This window comes from Columba livia, chromosome 2 (genome assembly GCF_036013475.1).
Source record: "Columba livia isolate bColLiv1 breed racing homer chromosome 2, bColLiv1.pat.W.v2, whole genome shotgun sequence".
Lineage (NCBI taxonomy): Eukaryota > Metazoa > Chordata > Aves > Columbiformes > Columbidae > Columba > Columba livia.
In genome coordinates this window covers 30,926,836-30,945,728 of record NC_088603.1, presented here as the reverse complement: position 1 = coordinate 30,945,728, position 18,893 = coordinate 30,926,836, and the positions used below count along the sequence as shown (strand labels likewise).

Genomic DNA, 18,893 nt, shown 5'->3' with positions numbered 1-18,893 from the left:
TTGCATTTGTTTATAAGTTTCCAAGGTAACATATCAAAGATACACAGCAAATCTTTATACTACTCCTTTTAGAACCCTATTTTCAATGTGGGAGAAGGTACATATAATTGGTCCACCACTTTTTTTTTTTTTTAATTTTATTTTAACTCACTTATCGAATAACCAAGTAGAGATTGCCTTTAATCACACTAGATTAAGGCTTGAAAATATTAACCAATTTAGTCAAAATCTTTATTTGCATCATTTGTTCTATGGAAATCATACGTTATCCAGAAAAGTAATTTGGAAAAGTCGTAAGAAATTAATTGAAAGAGAAGTTATTTTGGAATTGAGTGGAATACAAACTGATTATTAGATTTTTTTGATGGTCCTAAACCTTCTGCTTGTCATAATATGTTTAAGTTTTGAAATAAAAGATTTAAAATAGAAATAAGTTCATCAGATAGCTTTTATTGAGAAAAGCATCAAGACCAAACATTCCTTCCATCAGACAGCCGTGAGCAGATAACTTAGTGGCAGTGGAGATCTGCACGACTTAAAGACTATTAATCATAGTTAAGCACATTCATCTTACTTCTTTCTAGCTAACCAGCTTAATGATCAGGATTATTATTTCTAATTAGAGGAAGTAATAGATCATGTATAACCTTAAGATGAGTCTCATTAATTAACCTGCGTGCTAAGGGATTTCAGTAGGTAGTCCATCTCTGTCACAATGAGTACCATTGGTTTACACTTAGTTCACAGGAACAAACATCATGGGAATTGGCTAAATAACTAAAATTGATTAAAACAGTAGATAAAAATTAAATATATGACAAACTTCGCTATATCCTGCAATTTGATATATGTTTCAACATACAGCATTTTACTGTAACAACGTACTGTGCCAGCATGTGATGCTGGGTTGGTTTTATCTTAGGCTCAATGCAACAAAGTTTGCTGGAGTTTTTCATAATTTGTTGTATATATTGGAATGGATTTGGATCTGTTTGTGGAGTTAGGGCTAGAGCTGACACACTAGTGCTTAACACTTTCTACTGGAAGAAAAGTGCTTTTAGATGCTTAAAGGGTTATATGCCTATGTCTGTAGGATATCTGTAAGACTCTTTAGCTATCATGTTTCTTGGGTTCTGCCTTAAATTAAATTTTATGAAATCTGCAGCTGAAAAGATTTTGTTATTTCGGGTATTATGAATAAGCATTCAGAGCAAGAACTTTCAATGTATCATTTTGAAATGGAGACAGTCTAAGCTTCATCTCTGAAGTTGTTAGTGCATGACTTTGGAGGTCTAGACTTTGAACTCTTCATATGCTTTTAAACATTCTAGAATTGATATTATATGTGCCTAAAAGCGATAATTTGAAATATGAATAGTCTAACTTTTTGGTTTAAAACCAGACATTAGAGAAAAATAATCCGATGTAATTTTTTTTTATGTTGAAATCTTTAGAGCAAAGGCAGTGAGCACTCGCATCTTAAAGTATCTGAAAGTGCAAACTCTATTACTTTGAAAGGTGTTAGTTTGTAAAGCTGAACACTAATGCGAACATGTAAAACTTTCCATGCACAAAAGAATTAAAATATATAGCAGAATTTGTTGTTCCCTTCAGTATATCCTGCTTTCCATTCTTTTCCCCAGGCTTGTCCTTCTTCACATTTACTCCTCTACTTTTTACAGTTTTCCAGCTTTCTAAGGTGTTTAAAGGGACTGATTATTGTTATGTTTGTTGCATTTCAAGAGGTGTGTGATTTCATATCATATCAAATGTTCTAGGTTTCTGTCATTAAAAAACTGACAAATTAAAAATGTCATGTATCTATATTTGACCCTTCTAGTGTAGTGTTATTTCTCACTACAAAAATACAGTTTCTTCATAGATTTTTCCATGAGAAATTGCCATCAGAATTAGTTGTGCATTTCTACCATTTAAAATTTTCTGCTCTATTGATGAATGTAACCTATATATATATATAATTTTTTTCAATGGAATTATAGGTTAAAATGGCATCGCAGCTGTAAGATAGCTAGCATAAAAAAAAAAAGTCACCTTGCAATTTGTAGCAAATTAATGAAGTGAAGATTATTGCAAATTATGGTATTGCTTCCAGCTGGATTACATAGCATAACATAGAGTTTGCATTAAGCTTTTTGTTTTCTGTCTACTATAGGAAAAAAATGAATGCAACACACAGCATTAATGAGTGGCTGTGTTATTCCCTTCTTTTAGATCACTCCAGTTCCAGGCACTCATCCACTTTTAGTTTTTGTCAATCCTAAAAGTGGTGGGAAACAAGGAGAAAGGTAAGGTTTATTTTCCCTGTTTTTTCCTCTCTTTCTCTACTCTGATCTCCATGATATGTTTAAAAATGAACATTGAAAGTTTTTATTTGGAAAGAAACCTAATGTTTTATACTCTTATGCCTCACATTTGAACAACCCATTGCCCCCTTTAGAAGAAGTACACACTAGCATATAGTTAAAAAATCTGTGGTTAAAAACCAGAATGAGTTCTGTATGACAGTTTCATATCACATCAGAAAAAGTAGATATATTCAGTGTTTGGGTTTGTGATTTGCTTGAAGGTGTGAATTGCTGTATTTTGCATTGAAACTTTGAAGTTACAACAGTTTTCTTTTACTCTCTGTAATAATATACAGAGAGGCCAATTTTAATTGGAAACAGTATTCCATTTCTAATGTATGACTTGCCTTTCAAAGATTTAGGGAGTTAGACTCTCCAATCGCTCTGTAAGATTTCCTACAGTGAAGAAACCTTTTGATTTCTGTAGATAGGAAGCATTCTAGCAATCCAGTTAAGTATTAAAGTCCAATCACACAAACTTTAAAGACATACTTAATTTTATATACGTCATTAATTATATTGATTTAAATTCAAAGTGCCTAAGTTTATGTTTAAATGTCAGTTTATCAGAGCCAGGATAAAACAGAGGTAAGGAGCATTCTCTTTCTGATCTGTCCATCAAACTCTGGCAGAAATGCTGAATCAGTTACCTATGAGCAGACTTTTTCAGTATCTGTTTCAGAAATACAAGTGCTAAAAATGTGGCCCTTTTTGATCATCACATAAATCCCCAATTTTTTTGTAGCCTAGCTTACAATGTCAATGCTGTAATTTATGCTTCAAGTCTTGAAAAGAGTTACGGTCTTTTGACCAAGATCAGGCTGAAGATGACACCTGTGGGTACCCAAAAGCACACAAGGAGGGATCCAGTGGGATTCTAAATCTTGGAACCAAGCAAGTAAACTGCAAGTGGGTCAGCTTTCCCTACCTCACCACTGCCTCCGTTAGGTCCCTTCTTTAAAACAGTGTCCCTTAAACTTGACAAAAGGGAGAAATCCTGCAGAGTAGGTGTGAGGGAAATTCTCAGAGCTGAAGAACATTTAACCAAAACTGCGTTTTAAGACCTCTGGGAGAACAGGGTTATCATTTAAGAGCTGATAGTGTAATCCCTGGGCTGGTAGTACGTAGATGTCGGCAATGCCAACAATGCTGCTTTTGTCAGAGGCAGTTAATGATCAAAAAGGTTCATTCTAAGCAGTTTCACGAACATGCCTTTGCAATGACAGCAAAACGGCGTGAGCTGTCCTGAGCATTCATGTTTCACACACAGTAGTGTGAGGTAGCCCTGGTTGTCTGTGCCTCGGGGCATGTAAAACACAATGCACTGGCACTCATCTTGGCTTTTTGTAGTGCTGGAATGAAGTGAGTAGATCAGGGATCCAGTCTGGAATTCTGTAGGCGAGAGGCAGGTTAGAGACCTGCACTTATATAGTTAGTTATAACGCAGAAACAATTTAATGAGATGCTGTTTCACAGCTTTTAGTTCACAGCTGATAATTGGTCTCAAGTGTTACTATCTGAATGGGCTTAATGCATGAGGGATGTCATATAATGTTAGATATTCTCCAGGGTAAAAGCAAGTTTAAAACCTGATCCCTTTCTCAGGCACCTGTTCCCATTCACATATTGCAGTCTGACACTTCCCAGTGTATGTTAACACAACTGTTGCTGAGACCAAGCAGATTGCAGGAATTATTTGGATTTAAAAAATGAAATCCTTACACACACGTCATTCACTAACACCATTACCTACAAATCTCATTACACACTGAAGTGTATAGCATGGGGGCAGCCACCAGCAGCTAAGTATAGTGAAGTATGAGAAGCTCTTAAATGGGCTTTGCTACCACACAAAAGAGAATGTTAAATTGCATGCTAATGATTCAAGGTTGCACTCCATATTTCTGTGTTAGGAGGAGCACGTCAAAAGGTTGACTGCATGTAGACATATCTCAAGTCGTTCACCAGCAGGAGATAATATCTCGTGGTTAGATCTAAAACTAGATCCAAAAAGGTTTAAAAAAGTCGACATATGGACTGTTTGAGAAGGGATTTGCCCTCTGCCTTTTAGATGTTAATGTTTCATGTCAATACCAGTATCATAATAAAATTATAAAATTAGGGTGTTAAGAGTGCATATTAGCTTGAAGATTAAATCTAAGGGATGAAAATATTTTCAAGAAGCAATAATATTCAACTTTCTTACTTTTCCTGGTTTTAATCTGGCTGCTCTACAGTCAGTAACCAGAAAGAGAAGAACCCCGTGTTTCTGTCCACTTCCCAACTTCGTCCAATTTTGTGGCAGTTATATGTTGTGAAAAGTAAAATGACAGGACATTTGAAGATATAAATAGATTTGCAAAATGCACAGTTATGCTTAGGCTTTTTGATTATAATGATGTTATAATCTGGTCAGGTATTGGGAGGTTAGGAGTAGAGAACAGGCTATAACAGAAGTAAGATTTCCACAGCAGGGGAGGGGGTTGGGGGGTAGAACCAAAACCTACTAATTTTTGTAGATGAGAATTTAATTATCTTGACTCATTTAGATTTAGGTTCTCTTCTACTGAAAGCTGTTCTTCAGTCTTTACCTAGGATTTTCTGTACTTGAGAGATCACAATGAGTGAAGTTATTATTTCAAATTGACTTTCATTGAACACGGAAAGGTTATTGCAGATACTGTCAAGACTCCAGTGTTCCCACAGTTCCCCATATGAGATTTTATGCCTTGCCATATGGTGACCCCGCCCATTTCATTGCCCTCAGACTTGGAGAGAGGAGTGTATGCATCTATTTGACAACCAGTTGAATAAATGCACTCCCCCAGTGATACTCTGTTGTTTCCTTTTATATTTTGCATTTTTTTTCAAATCTCTCAAATGCAAAGGAAAAGAACTGAGGATCGCTTTAAGGTAGAAAATGTTACGTACTTTAGTTTTGGTTTTCGAATGTTGGAACAGAGCAGTGGTGGGAAACAAATGGATAATGTAGAAAAAGTGTATTCAGAACACAAAAATACTTTCTCTACAACTATATCCTTGTTGATACATTTTAGAAATTCAATTTTGTTAGAAAGCTCTAGCATTTTATAAAATGTATAGTGGAAAATATGGTCTTCTTGAATAGATTTATTTTTTAAAAAACAGTGCTATGACTTTCAGATATAATTGCAAAATGAAGTATGAAAACAACCCAGTTATATTTTTTTCTCTTTTTTTTTTTTTTTCTTAAGGCGAATGCTTATTGCCCATCACAAGTACATTTACAGCTGTTTGGACTTAAGTGATTTAGTCCAATGGGTAATACATAGGCTTAAAATAAAATAGAACAATATAATTTGATTTTTATTAAGCAGATATTAGCAAATTAGAATTGAAGTTCATGAGTTTAAGCCTTTCACCCACCAAGAAATAGATTTTAATTAAGCATGAGATCAGATAGGAGTTAAGTAAACCCACTCAGGTGAATTCCTTAGGCTGTATCACACTGTAACATGTTTTCAGTGATTATGTATGAATTGAACAGGTATCATTGACTTCATCAGAAAAAAGAATGGCAGTACATTCATTTCATCCTAGAGCTCACAGTTCTGTATATTGGCGTTTAATGTCTTCACTAATCAAGACAACAGCTTTCAGTAATCTCTGAATAGAATATTTAATACATCATTAACAAAATAATTTCTTTAAACATAATATAGAACAAGAATGTAATGCTTCTAAAGACTGTTATTATTAATGGTAATGCTAGTCACATGGGAGTCCTTCTAAATCATGCTGTTGTTTTGTCATACTCATTACTTTGTTTTCTACTTCCCCATTTTCCAATTTATTTGCCTGACCAGCAGGTGAGTTTAAACAATTGTTTCCTTGACAAATGTGCGGTTGGATGCACTGGAGATCAGCTTCCGTACACTGACGTTTCCTGCTGACTCCACGTTCAGTGTCTGTGCAGCACAGGCTGATGATATCTTTGACCTTTGTTGAGTTCAAATAACTTTGGTTCATAGTATCTCTTCCCTCCTACCCTTTTATTAATCTGGTTTTCTAAGCTTTCATTTAGCATTGAGACAAAATGTAGAAGCAATTTCAAATTATCTTTTTCTAATGTTTTATGTCTAGGAGAGAAGCTCACTAGCATTCTTTCACTTTTGGGAAGGAGTCCTTGGCTTCTTTCTTCTCTGCCATTAGGGTTAAATTAAACCTATACTGTTCACATCTTGAGTAGTCACCTCCTAAATGTCTGAAGATGCATCCCCCAGTTAGCACAAGGCACTGGTATGGCCAACTTCTTCCCCAGTGTAGTTAACTTTACTGCTAGTTTTTCTGTCTGTCTTTTCTCTTTCTAAACTAATGCTCTTATGAGTTCAGAAGATAGCTCAGTCTAATTCAGCTGAAGGTGTACTTCAGTATTTTCTTCAGCAGCAGAGCTGTTTAAAGGTGATCGCAGTCCTCTTGGACACTCCTGCTGTGATTTTTCTGCCTCCTCAGTTGTGCTAGTGCAGCAGTTTTGAGATTCATATGAGATCACAGGCATGATTTAAGTGAAGGGAAAAAATGACAATAGAGCAACTTTCTGAGGATTTGTATTTCGAATTGGATCTTCTTAGTTTTCCAGATCACAGAACAACCCTGAAAACAGGTACAGAAGCATGGAGAACTGTTTGTTGAAAAAATGTGTCATGGGATAGGAACCAGGTGGAGGTGGTGCTGACAGTTGGTAGTTTCATGAACTGGCTTTGTTCATAAAATTGCACTCCATCATAAAAAACGTTTTTTTGGGGCATTAATCATAGAATACCAGGTTGGAAGGGACCTCAAGGATCATACGATCCAACCCTTCTTGGTGAAACCATGGTCTAGACAAGATGGCCCAGCACCCTGTCCAGCTGTGCTGCCCCATGGCTTTGTCTGCACAAATTTCTAGTCACAAGGAAACCATGTCCAATTCCTTCCTTATATGCTGAAGCAAGACATTCAGAGGCACATCAGTGTTAGTAAGCTGCTGGTACTGTAGATATAAAACTGGAATACTATACTACTGTCCATTTCCTCCTCTTGCATGTGTCGTGCTCTTAGGTCTAGTTACAGTTCAGAGTGAAGGCAAGCATTTGTAGATAGCATCTTCCTCTTCTTTGGAGAATGTGTGAGTGGAAATGAACCATCAAGTTATGAAGTTTACACAGACTAGCATACATAAATATGTTATAATAACTTAAATCATGATGTGTCATTTGCAGTGAGTCATTACAGTGTGATTATCTGATATTGATGTTCGCCTAGTATCTATGAATGGCATGCACTGAATCAAGTAGGATTCAATGTAATCTCTTCATTATTGCAGGTGGACTTCTGGGTTTTAACTAGAGATACCTAGCTCCCTCTTAATTAAGAAGTCTTTTATAGCATTTCACTTATACCTGACAACAGTATCATGAGTGTAGGTAATGCCTAGGATGTTTTCTAGCACCAAACTTTTAGGCAAATAACTCTTAAGCCTTTGAGACTTTGTAACAATATATGACTTGCTTGTGGTCAGCTACACAAATTGAATTATCTGCACCTTTGACCAGGTTAAATCCTTTATGTTGCTGTGAAGCAACTTACACTTTACTAACTAGAAAATCAAAAATAAGATCCTTTTACCTTGGTAAGATGCTGCAAATCAAATGGAAATATCATGTGTTGTAAATCCACTGTCAAATATCTGATTTAGTCATCATTACAACCACTGACAGGGATGCGTGCATGCTTGCAAAGTGAAACCAATCATTTCACAATGACTTTTACTGTCAGGAATGGCATCATGAAGAGATTGTGTGAGTATGTTTGAACACAATGCTTTATGAGGAACCTGATAGCACTGAATAATGGAGAAGTTAAGAAAATGTTCAAATTTGGCAATTTTAGTGATTTTTTTTTTTTATTATTTTTCTATTCAGTATTCTTACACCTTTGTCTTCCACCTTGCCTGATAAATTATGCATTACAATTAAGGGAAAAAAAAAAAATCTCTCAGTGTGCTTATAAATTGTGTCTAGACATTTTTATTTATCTGAATTTGAAAACGTGGACATCTTAACTTAAAATTTAGCTATTATTGTGCTTCTATTTTATTTAAGGCAGTAAAAAGAAGTGAAGAGTTATGTCAATGGGAAAAAATAAGTGCTTTCTTAAAAACATTAACATATTGATTAGCTTGAGGAAATAAACATTAAAATTAAAAGCAAGAAACAGAGGTTTATAATTCAAACTATTTTCATAGATCTCAGGTGTATATTTATTCATTCTGAACTCCAACATCTTCATGTACTGACTTGTCTCTATATAAAAATGAAGCAGGTACCTCAGTGTAGTCAATGTAGAAAATTACATTTTTATTATTTGTAACGAAAAAAACAAAATGTTTGTCTTACTTTTAGGGGAAGGAAGCTCAAATATATAAAATTGCAGTTTTTGAAATATTCTGCCATTTGCAGAAGTATTTGCTGGGGGTGGGACAGAGAATGAGATCCTTTATGGAATAGCATGATCATTTTCATGCTGCATCAATAAATTGGGTCCTGTTATTCAGACAATTTAACAATATGTGTAATTTAAGTAAAACAATGGTTTTGAATCTTTTCTGGCTTCTTCACATTCAAGTATAATCCAAAGGAGATGTAGTTGACAACAGATTTGCTTTCCCAGAATGTTTTTCAGTCTATGGGGACATTTTTAGTGGGTGGCAAAGCTGATTTGCTGTTGCAATTAATTATACTTGTAATTTTGTATTAGCAATACATTTCAGGAATAAATCTTTGCTTTAACATGGGGTTACTTTAACAGGAACCAATGTGCTCTTCCAGATTATTTTTTTACCTTTTTTTGTGTCATTATTCCTCCTTACCCCACTTTTATATTCTGTTTATATGCAGCATTTGAATTATGTATAGCTTGTAGCACTTCTGTCTCAATTTTAGGCCCACAATGCTCTGTATGTATGAATTGTAAGTGCTGTGTTCAAATATTTGACTTTTCGTATAAATGATAGTATGTGTTAAACTCTTGAATTCTTTCATTGATAGCTTTAAAATAACAAACAAAACAAACAAAAAAAAACCCATGCAAGTAAATATTTTCTCCTTGTCTCTTCTACCCCTTCAGAATTTATAGAAAATTTCAGTACCTTTTAAATCCTCGTCAAGTTTATAGTCTTTCTGGAAATGGACCAATGCCAGGGTAAGTCTACAGTTAATATTATTACCAGGAACTCATTTAATAAAATGCTACATAATCACATGAACAGCCTCAGGCACATAGAGCATATTTTGAATGTATCAACACTACAGATCTCTGACTGGCTGCAGAAATTTACAGGTGTCATTTGTTTACATGTACTAGTACAACAACGTATCATATGTTTTACTTATAACCATGCAGTACTCTAAGAACTGTGTGATAAATTTCTTTCTGTTCACAGCTTTTTCTGCTATATCAGCCACCCAAGTTCATTCAGGGGTTACTTTCGTTACAAATAGCCTCAAAGACTGACCTGCAAGACAAACATTTCTTTTATGTAAACACACATATGTACATGCTTACTTGTCTGTCTAATATATATAGAGCGTACGTATATATTCTTATGCATGTCAGATATAGGGTGTTTCAAATTACAGTGGCTGTGTGCTTGTTATCAATTCTGTTATTGGGGGTGGACGGGTAGTGGGCAGAAAATGACTGGTCAGGCTTGATTATGCTGTCAGTGACTTTTTACGGGGTACTGAAGTGTTCTGTGAACCCGGCTGTGTTGTAGTCACTCCCCTAACATGCTGCTTCCATGCATTTTGTATTCATGTGAAGGCAGGAGAATTGCAGATTTTTCCAAATTCCAAATTTTTCCAACTGAAACTCTCTCCTTTTTAAGTAGTGAGTACTTTTGTAGAAGAAAACAGGCGGTAGGTGTATCATTTTGAATGTAGTGGATGTTATTTAGTTATGTCGCTGATAACATGAAATTTTACATCAGTGAGAAAAGTGGGAGAAAGAAAATAGGGGATATATATTCACTAACAGGAAGTTTACACTGTTGTTGAATACTTTTTTTTTCTTAATCTGGGGAGTTTTTATTAGTTGAGACCATTTTTTCTTATAAATTGGAGGAAAATAAGGTGAAGGTGCAAACATACATGGCTTATGCCTTGCGAAGTTATATTTCAGTTATCAGATATATTACTGGAAAGAGTGTGCTCTGAGAGTTTCTGCCAGTACTGCTGATTTTAAGGGCAAACACACAGGAGACTGCTCTCTATTACAACCATTATACAACTGTCCATTTATTTATTGTGTTACTTAGAGTGTGTATAGCATTGATGAAAGTGAAAAACTGAACGGGCCCAATCCTTCTTGAAGTTTAGATTCTCAGCATATATTGTATGACAGAGTAGCTAACATACCACCTGCAGAATAGTACAAAACCCCCTCAAAAAACTGAAATAATGACATACATGATTTCTTTCATGCCTGTAATTTTATCCTGTACCTGAACGTTAGTCCTGTTTTATTTCCCAAATTATATTTATTGTTTATGTTTTGTTATGCTAATATTGACACGTATGGAAAATTTAAGTAATCTTAGTCCAAAGAGTAAGTAGACTAGAAAAATTGCAGAAACTTAGCTCAGGAATTAATAAAGAAATTTACCTGAGACAAAACTAGTAAGCGATATTGGTTTATATATGTTAAAATAGAAATGCCATGCTGGAGATTGAGATGATGACTTAAAATAACTGAAATGTTTTTGTTCAAATACATTGTGTTTCATTGAACTTAAAACAAACAAAACAAAACAAAAAAAATAAGAAAAAGTAGGACCCCACTTACTGGCTGCATTTCTGTCTGTTACTGACTTCTAGTTTTCATGTATCTCTTCATGTAAAGGAAAATGTATTTTAAGGCAGAAGCACAAGAGGGCAGTGTTAAGTTCAAACTGAGACCCTGCACGGAAGTGATTTAAACTTTAGTCTTTTGAACCAGGACAGTGTTTTTTAGAAAATATTTTCAATTTCTTTTCCTATTAGGAATCAAAATAGTTTTACTTCAGAGTCACTTTGAAGAAATTTCTAATTAATTTTCAAACAGACACTATATTTTATTAAGCTTGTTTTGGAATATTTTTTATTCATTCCACAGAAATGAATAAACCTAAATTTCTAGTTTATCTCCTGCCATCACTTCTTGCCCCTGGGAAAACTGTGTAGACTGCATATAATTTGTCCCTGAAGCGAGCAGTTGAATAAACTATGTATTTCACTTACCAGTCCTTGTTTCCCCTTCTGCAAGGGCTGAATCGCCTCATAAAACCTGCCCATCCATCCGTCTGTCCACTCACTCATCCATCTCTATAATGCTAGTTATACTAGATTGTCAATCAAAGTGTTACATTTATGTAATATTGTCATGTGTGTCATTTGGATTGAAATGGAACAGAGTGGTGGATTGTACAGCACAGATAAAAACGAAAGTACGTTCTTTGTGCAAGTTACTGTTACTGAGTGGAAAGGGATAAAGATAGTGTATATTTCTTTTAAAGCATTTATGATTATTGTAATACATTTTAATTGAGTCTATTTTGTGATATTTTAAAATTTTATTTTGAATACTAATATCCATCATGTTTACTGAACCTATAGAATGTTCGTAGTATTAGGGGAGAATTTGCATATTTTTGGTAGGGCCAGACTGTCTGCTTTAACCCACATGTTAATGTTTTAAATTTATGATGGTATTTTTCTCCTGGGCTGCTGTCATCAAACAAGAAGATAATATTCACAAGTTTTCTATCTCGACATCCAAACATATGGGGCTAACATGAATTAATAGATCCAATTCATTTCTGTCGAAATAAGAGTCTCTTGTTAAGACAACAGGGAGAAAGACAAGAGAACTATGACACCAGTAAAATTTTAGGTCTTGGGAGGACTGTGGAACTTCTGTATAAATGAAGAAGTCAACAGCTCAATCACTTCTTCCTCTTCAGTGGAATAACCATGTTCTTTCACAGAAATGTGTTGGAATAAAGGGCCTGAGTTGGAATAGGGTTAAAATAATCTTTGTTCAGAGGAAGAAGGGCCACTACTCTAGTCTTATATTTTAATTTATTTGAAAACTAGGAATAAGACATTTCATTTTCCCTTTCAGTCCTCTCCTTTAAAAAAAAGAAGAAAAAACAGCAACAACAAAAAAGCACACAAACCTGTGCCCACATTTCCTAATATCAGTAATTATGCATTTTTTTCTAAACATGCTGGCTTGTAGCGGGTCAACAGAAAAATATTTTGAACAAGTTGAATTTTAGTATTGCTATCTATATGTGCAGTTACTCAAGAGGATGTCACCTACTTTCATAATAGATGGGATGGTCCTTGGAGAACTGCAGGGAAAGCAACAAAGACATTTCTTGTAGCTTCTTAGCATGCCTAAGCTAAGGTTTTCAGAGCTGTTTATGTCAAGACTTGTGTACATAATCTATATAAAAATATGTATGTGGTGCAAATAAATTGCATGGCAGTTACTCTTTGGCATTGATTCCATTCCAACAATGGAAAATGACCTGCTGGGAGGCCTGAAAATCAAGGAACTCTCAGCCAAAGGGCAACAGTATACTTGAAACATGGGTATGATAATTAATGGTTTAGACATTCTTTCTTTGGGAGTAGAGAGATACGGGTGAGCTGGAGAAACCGTGTAAGCTCTGCAGCTGAACACAGGCATAAAAGGTACTGTGCAGTTATAGACTGCCAGAGTTAACAAAGTGACGTGAAAATTGCCAGGCTTATACGTTGTGTAATTTGTGCCTAGCACCTGTGTTTTCAGCTTTGAAAAGAGTTTCCCTGTTTGGTTGTTACATCTCTATAGGAGTCTTCTACTTCTGACAACAACTGTTATTGTGGATTTAATGATCCTGAAGAATCTGAAATTCAGTTATTGTTCACTTCACAGAGAGGTAAATAATAGCTGGATGAATAGCAGTCGAGCCACAGACACACATGACTCTGTAGAGAGGTCACTGTTTCACAAAGGCTTTGTCCCTCTAAAAACGGTCTCGTTCTCTTAAGTCTATTATTTAAAATGTCTAATTTATGTTATTTTTATACTCTATAATAGAAATTATATCCACAAAAGTTGTATTTCTTTCTAACTCCCTTAAGCACTTAATTTAGAGACCATGTATTTTTAAAAATTCTATCCGCAAGTTTACATCAACAGGCCTGTAAAATTCTGTCCACTTTAAAGATGTCCAAGACAGCCAAACCGAATCCCTACAGCTTACTCTGTAATCTACAGCACCTGGGCCTTTATAACTTCACAAAGCAATAGGCCTTTTTTGAAAATTACACTATTTTTCCTTATTATTGGAATTGATTGCTAGAGCATTTCTTTACTGTGGGACATTTGGAATATACAGAGTATTCTGGGAAGACATATACACCAAGAATATTTTAGAAGATAATAACTGCATGGTTATTTTCACCTGAACAAAACCTTGAATCTCATCCTTTTTTCTTTAGAAGAATTACATTTTTGCCAAAGAAGGGCAAAGCAAGCCATGGTGAGTTGGTTTTACTCTAATGATTAAAATTACAGTTGTGCACGATAAAGCAGTAGTACTTAGAACACAATAAGTCTTCATATGTGAAACTTAAACCTTGGGTTTAAAGATATATTTTAAACAGCTATTTAACAGTATTTTTACTTGTATGACATCTGTGGTGTTTGCTGCATATGCATCACAATCTTTAAGTATTGTAAATATCAGTAATTTCCACTCTTATCTCAGTCAAGACTTCCAAAGTTGTGCGACAGATACATTCACCTCTCTCTTAATCATTGTAATTGTTCGGTGGAGAGTTTGCCACACACAGCCTTTGCACAGGAATAGGCTGTCCCCATGTACCAGAAGACGAGCCAACAGGGAAGAAGGGTGGCCTGGCTGCATAGAGAACGTCGATTGGATCTTGGGAATAAAAGGAGAATTTATAACCTTTGGAAGAAGGGGAAGGCTACTCAAGAGGACTACAAGGATGCCGTGAAGTTATGCAGGGAGAAAATTAGAAAAGTCAAAGCCCAACTAGATCTGAGCCTGGCTATTGCTGTAAAAGGGAAGAAAAATTGTTTCTATAAATACATCAACAACAAATGGAGGGCTAAGGAGAATCTCTGTCCTCTGATGGGTGTAGGGGGAAACATAATGACAAAAGGTGGAGGAAAGGCTGAGGTACTAAATGCTTCTTTGCCTCCGTCTTTATAAGACCAGTTGTGCTCCAGGTACCCAGCTCCTGAGCTGGTAGGCAGGGACAGGGAGGCAGAATGAAGCCACAATAATCCAAGGGGAAATGGCTGGCAACTTGCTACACAAGACACACTCAAGTCTATGGGACCGGATGGGATCCATCCAAGCGTAGTGATGGAGCTGGCAGAGGTCATCACCGAGCCACTTTCAATTATTTGTCAGCAGTCCTGGCTGACCAGGGAGGTCCCAGTTGACTGGAAGTTGGCAAATGTGACATCTGTCTACAAGAAGGGCCTAAGGAGGACCTGGGGAACTACAGACCTGTCAGTCTGACCTCAGTGCCTGGGAAGGTCATGGAACAGATCATCTTGAGTGCCATCATGTGGCACATATGAGACAACAAAGTGATCAGGCCCAGTCAGCATGGGTTTGTAAAGACAGGTCCTGTTTGACCAACCTGATCATCTTCTACGACAAGGTGACCTGCTTAGTGGGTGATGGAAAGGCTGTGGATATTGTGTACTTAGGTGTCAGTAAAGCTTTGATGCTGTTTCCCACAGCATTCTCCTGGAGAAATTAGCTGCATGTGGCTTGAATGGATGTACTCTTTGCAGGGTAATAAACTGCTGGATGGCCTGGCCCAAAGAGTTGTGGTGATCACAGTCAAATCCAGTTGGCGGCCAGTCATGGGGTCAGTTCTGTTTAATCCCTTTATCAATGATTTGGACAAGGGGACCGAGTGTACCCTCAGTAAGTTTGCAGACGACACCAGGCTGGGTGGGAGTGTTGATCTGCTGGAGGGTAGGAAGGCCATACAGAGGGATCTGGACCAGCTGGATCAATGTGCCAAGGCTGATTGTACGAGGTTTAACAAGGCCAAGTGCTGGGTCCTGCACTTGGGTCACAACAACCCCAGGCAGCGCTACAGGCTTGTGGAAGAGTGGCTGGAAAGCTGCTTGGCAGAAGAGGACTTGGCGGTGTTGGTCAGCCGCTGGCCGAACATGAGCCAGCAGCTTGCTCAAAAAAGCCACAAGCATCCTGGCGTGCTAGAAGAATAGTATGGCCAGCAGGACAAGTGAAGTGATCATCCCGCTGTACTTGACACTGGAGAGGCTGCACCTCAAATACTGTATTAAGTTTTGGGCCCCTCACTACAAGAAAGACATTGGAGTGCTGGAGCGTGTCCAAGGAATGCAAAGAAGCTGGTGGAGGATCTAGAGCACAGGTCTCATGAGGAGCAGCTGAGGAATCTGGAGCTGTTTAGCCTGGAGAAAGGGAAGCTGAGGAGAGACTTTATCACTCTCTACAACTACCTGAAAGGAGTTTGTAGCATGGAGGTTGTTGGTCTCTCTTCCCAAGTAGCAAGTGATAGGACAAGAGGAAATGCCATCAAGTTGCACCAGGGAAGGTTCAGATTGGATATTGGGAGGGTTTTTTTTTCACAGAAAGCGTTGTAAAGCAGAACAGAATGGTTGAGTTGCCATCCCTGGAGGTGTTTAAAAGACGTATAGATGAGGCTCTTAGGGAGATGGTTTAGTGTTAGAGCTCAGTTATGGTTGGATTTTATGATTTTGAGGGTGTCTTCCAACCAGAATGATTCTATGATTTGTCTGAAATCCATTTTAAAAGCCTCTGCCTCATCCTTTAGTTTGCTTACTAGTTTGGTCTTCTTGCATTCTTAAACTGGTTCTCTTTTTCAGTCGCCTCAAGATAAGCTTTTGACTGTCACAGTTAAGTTACTTCTGAATGTATGACATCCAGCATCTTTATCCACTACCCAGCATATACTGATTCACTCTTCCCACAAATGCTTCTGTATTTCTTCTTGTGACTGGCATACATCTCTCTCAAATCTGCAAGGCTGCTATCCATCTTGTGGCAATTATGCAGATAAAGCTAATTTCGTTTTTGTGGGGAACATAGGTTTGATGCTAATCTTTATTGTTTAATACCTGTATCAGAATGATTTGGGGCCATCTACTGACACTAGTGCTATATTGAAAAATAAGTTGGGTCACATCTTAAGCAGTAGTTAAGGAAAACTTAAGTTTTGGTTGGACAGGGCTCCAAGCAATAGGATCTAGTGAAAAATGTCCCTCCTCATGGCAGGTGAGTCAAACTAGATGGTCTTTAAAGGTCTCTTCCAACCTAAACCATTATATGATTCTATGATATTAATGTTATTTTTGAGTGTGAAGCATACCATATGGACCATTGTTTTCAGTGTTGCGTACCTGACAGTTGAATGTCCCCTATGTTCATGGGGTCCCTCAATATCCAATGTGATCACAGACTGAAGGACTGGGGTTTTTGTTTATTAAATGCATTGTCATGGGGTTTTTTTTGCAAGCTTTTGATTTTAAGTTGATAGCTGCCTTTATCTTTAGATAAACAATATTTGCAGCTGCCATATATGCATCTACCAATTAACTTTTTCACGTTAAAATGCTATTCCAGGAGGGGAATATATTGCCTCATGCAATGAGAAACTGAATTTATTGAAACCTTTTTTATTAGAATGATTTACTGAAATTACTGTTATGTTAATAGTGTCATTACACTGTACAGAAAAATGTAACTCAGAGTTTTAATGAGGTTGAATTGTATACATTGTCCAGTTACATGACCAGCTCAGCCTGGCAGTCTAGAAGAGGAAAAACGGTTTTTAGTTTTCATTCATAGGCTCAAGTAAATAACCATTTGTCAAGGAGTATATTTGCTTTGTTTAGTAAAATGGCTACAATGAGGTCATTACAATAAAGGCATAAACATTGCAACAGTGCAGTTGCGTTGTCTTTGAACTTGGTGCTTTCTTCTGGACAGTTAGTTTAAAAAGAATCAGCAGTGAGCTGGACCTCTAAATTAGTGAAATTACTAGATTAAACTCAGCATTGTGAATCCACTAGAGGACAGAGTTTCTAAATGATAGGGTTCACCTGGAAGTGTGAGGTAACTATCAGATCAGTCCTGTGTCAACATAAATCTGTTAATGAAGATTTAACAGGCTCTAATTTGCTTTGAGTTCATAATATTTAGGGTGAACGTTTATCTTTCATTCACTTCTGTTCATACACAGCATAAATTCTCTTCAGATATGCAAATGTCATACTAGTGAACTTGTAATTATCAAACTGATAAGTTACACATGCCATTCAAGAATTTTTTAATAATATGACTGTATTTTATTTCTACATTTTATGAATTAATGATTTTACATATTTTTTTCAGTATTATTGTCCAAATACCTTTAAGGCCAGTGTACTTTATTACTGCAAATATAGAAGTTTTAAAACAAGTAATAAGTAATATAAGTAAACAAGTAAATAAAACAAGTAAATAAGTAATATAAGTAAACAAGTAATAAGTAATAACAAATAACTTTTAATACAGTATCTCTGTAAATCATAATACAGAGCTTCTGAAGTCTTGCAGCTGATTACAATTAAATGCAAGTATAGTGACTGGCAAAGTTCATGTACTGTGTATAATAAATACTGTCTGAGAAGCTATGAGGCAAAAGTACTTGCAAATTTTACTAATCATCTATTTCTAAGTAATTCTCTTTTTCCAAAAAATGAATCCAAATTACTCAGAGGTAACTGTAAATGCCGCCGAGGAAAAACATGGGTTTAAGCCACAAGATCTGAATTAGCTTTAATGCTATGAAGTGTCTTCAAGAGAAAATTTCTCTAATGTAGACAGATACTGTGTTCCCTTTTTTTTTTTTTTTTCACTTTTGTCTTCTCTGCAGTGGAGAAATTTACCAAGTTAAATAGTATTTTTCAATCCACTGGTAATTTGCAATGCATCTCACATTTAGCCGATACCTATCCTGAGATACCAGTATATAGTGGCTTATTTTACGCTTGGGCACTTGACGGTTTTAATTTCTGCTTCCTCTGTAAGTGAAAACAACTGGCTGAACAAGGTCACACAGGGCTGTTGTTATTCCACCTTGTGTGGCTGAGCACCTGAGATCTCAATGTAGTGCACTGGTTCTGGGCATGAGGGAAAAAGTCATGTGCAGGCACCTGAATGGAAAGCATTCCAGCTTCTGTTTTAAAATAGTTTTAATGTAAGTGGGACTGGGTTTCCTAAAACTATACTACAATAGTAAGGGGTGGAGTGGAGTGTGTGTTATCTGTGCATAAATCAATTAAATGGATGATTTGACAACAAACAGTTAAGCCCTGTACTGTTGGTGGTTTTTTTCATAGTTTCCCTGCATTTGTATGGATTTGATGAGATGATTACAA

General features: G+C 36.3%; 1 protein-coding gene across 12 annotated transcripts in view; it reads left to right on the top strand.

Moving 5' to 3' along the window:
• DGKB (diacylglycerol kinase beta) overlaps positions 1–18,893 on the top strand; it is a 398,861-nt gene that overhangs the window by 173,135 nt on the left and 206,833 nt on the right. For all 12 annotated transcript variants that reach the window (XM_065051198.1, XM_065051206.1, XM_065051200.1 and 9 more), the window contains 2 exons: positions 2,233–2,306; positions 9,513–9,587. In XM_065051198.1, coding sequence (XP_064907270.1) covers positions 2,233–2,306; positions 9,513–9,587 — 149 coding nt within the window. The remainder of the gene's footprint in view (positions 1–2,232; positions 2,307–9,512; positions 9,588–18,893) is intronic.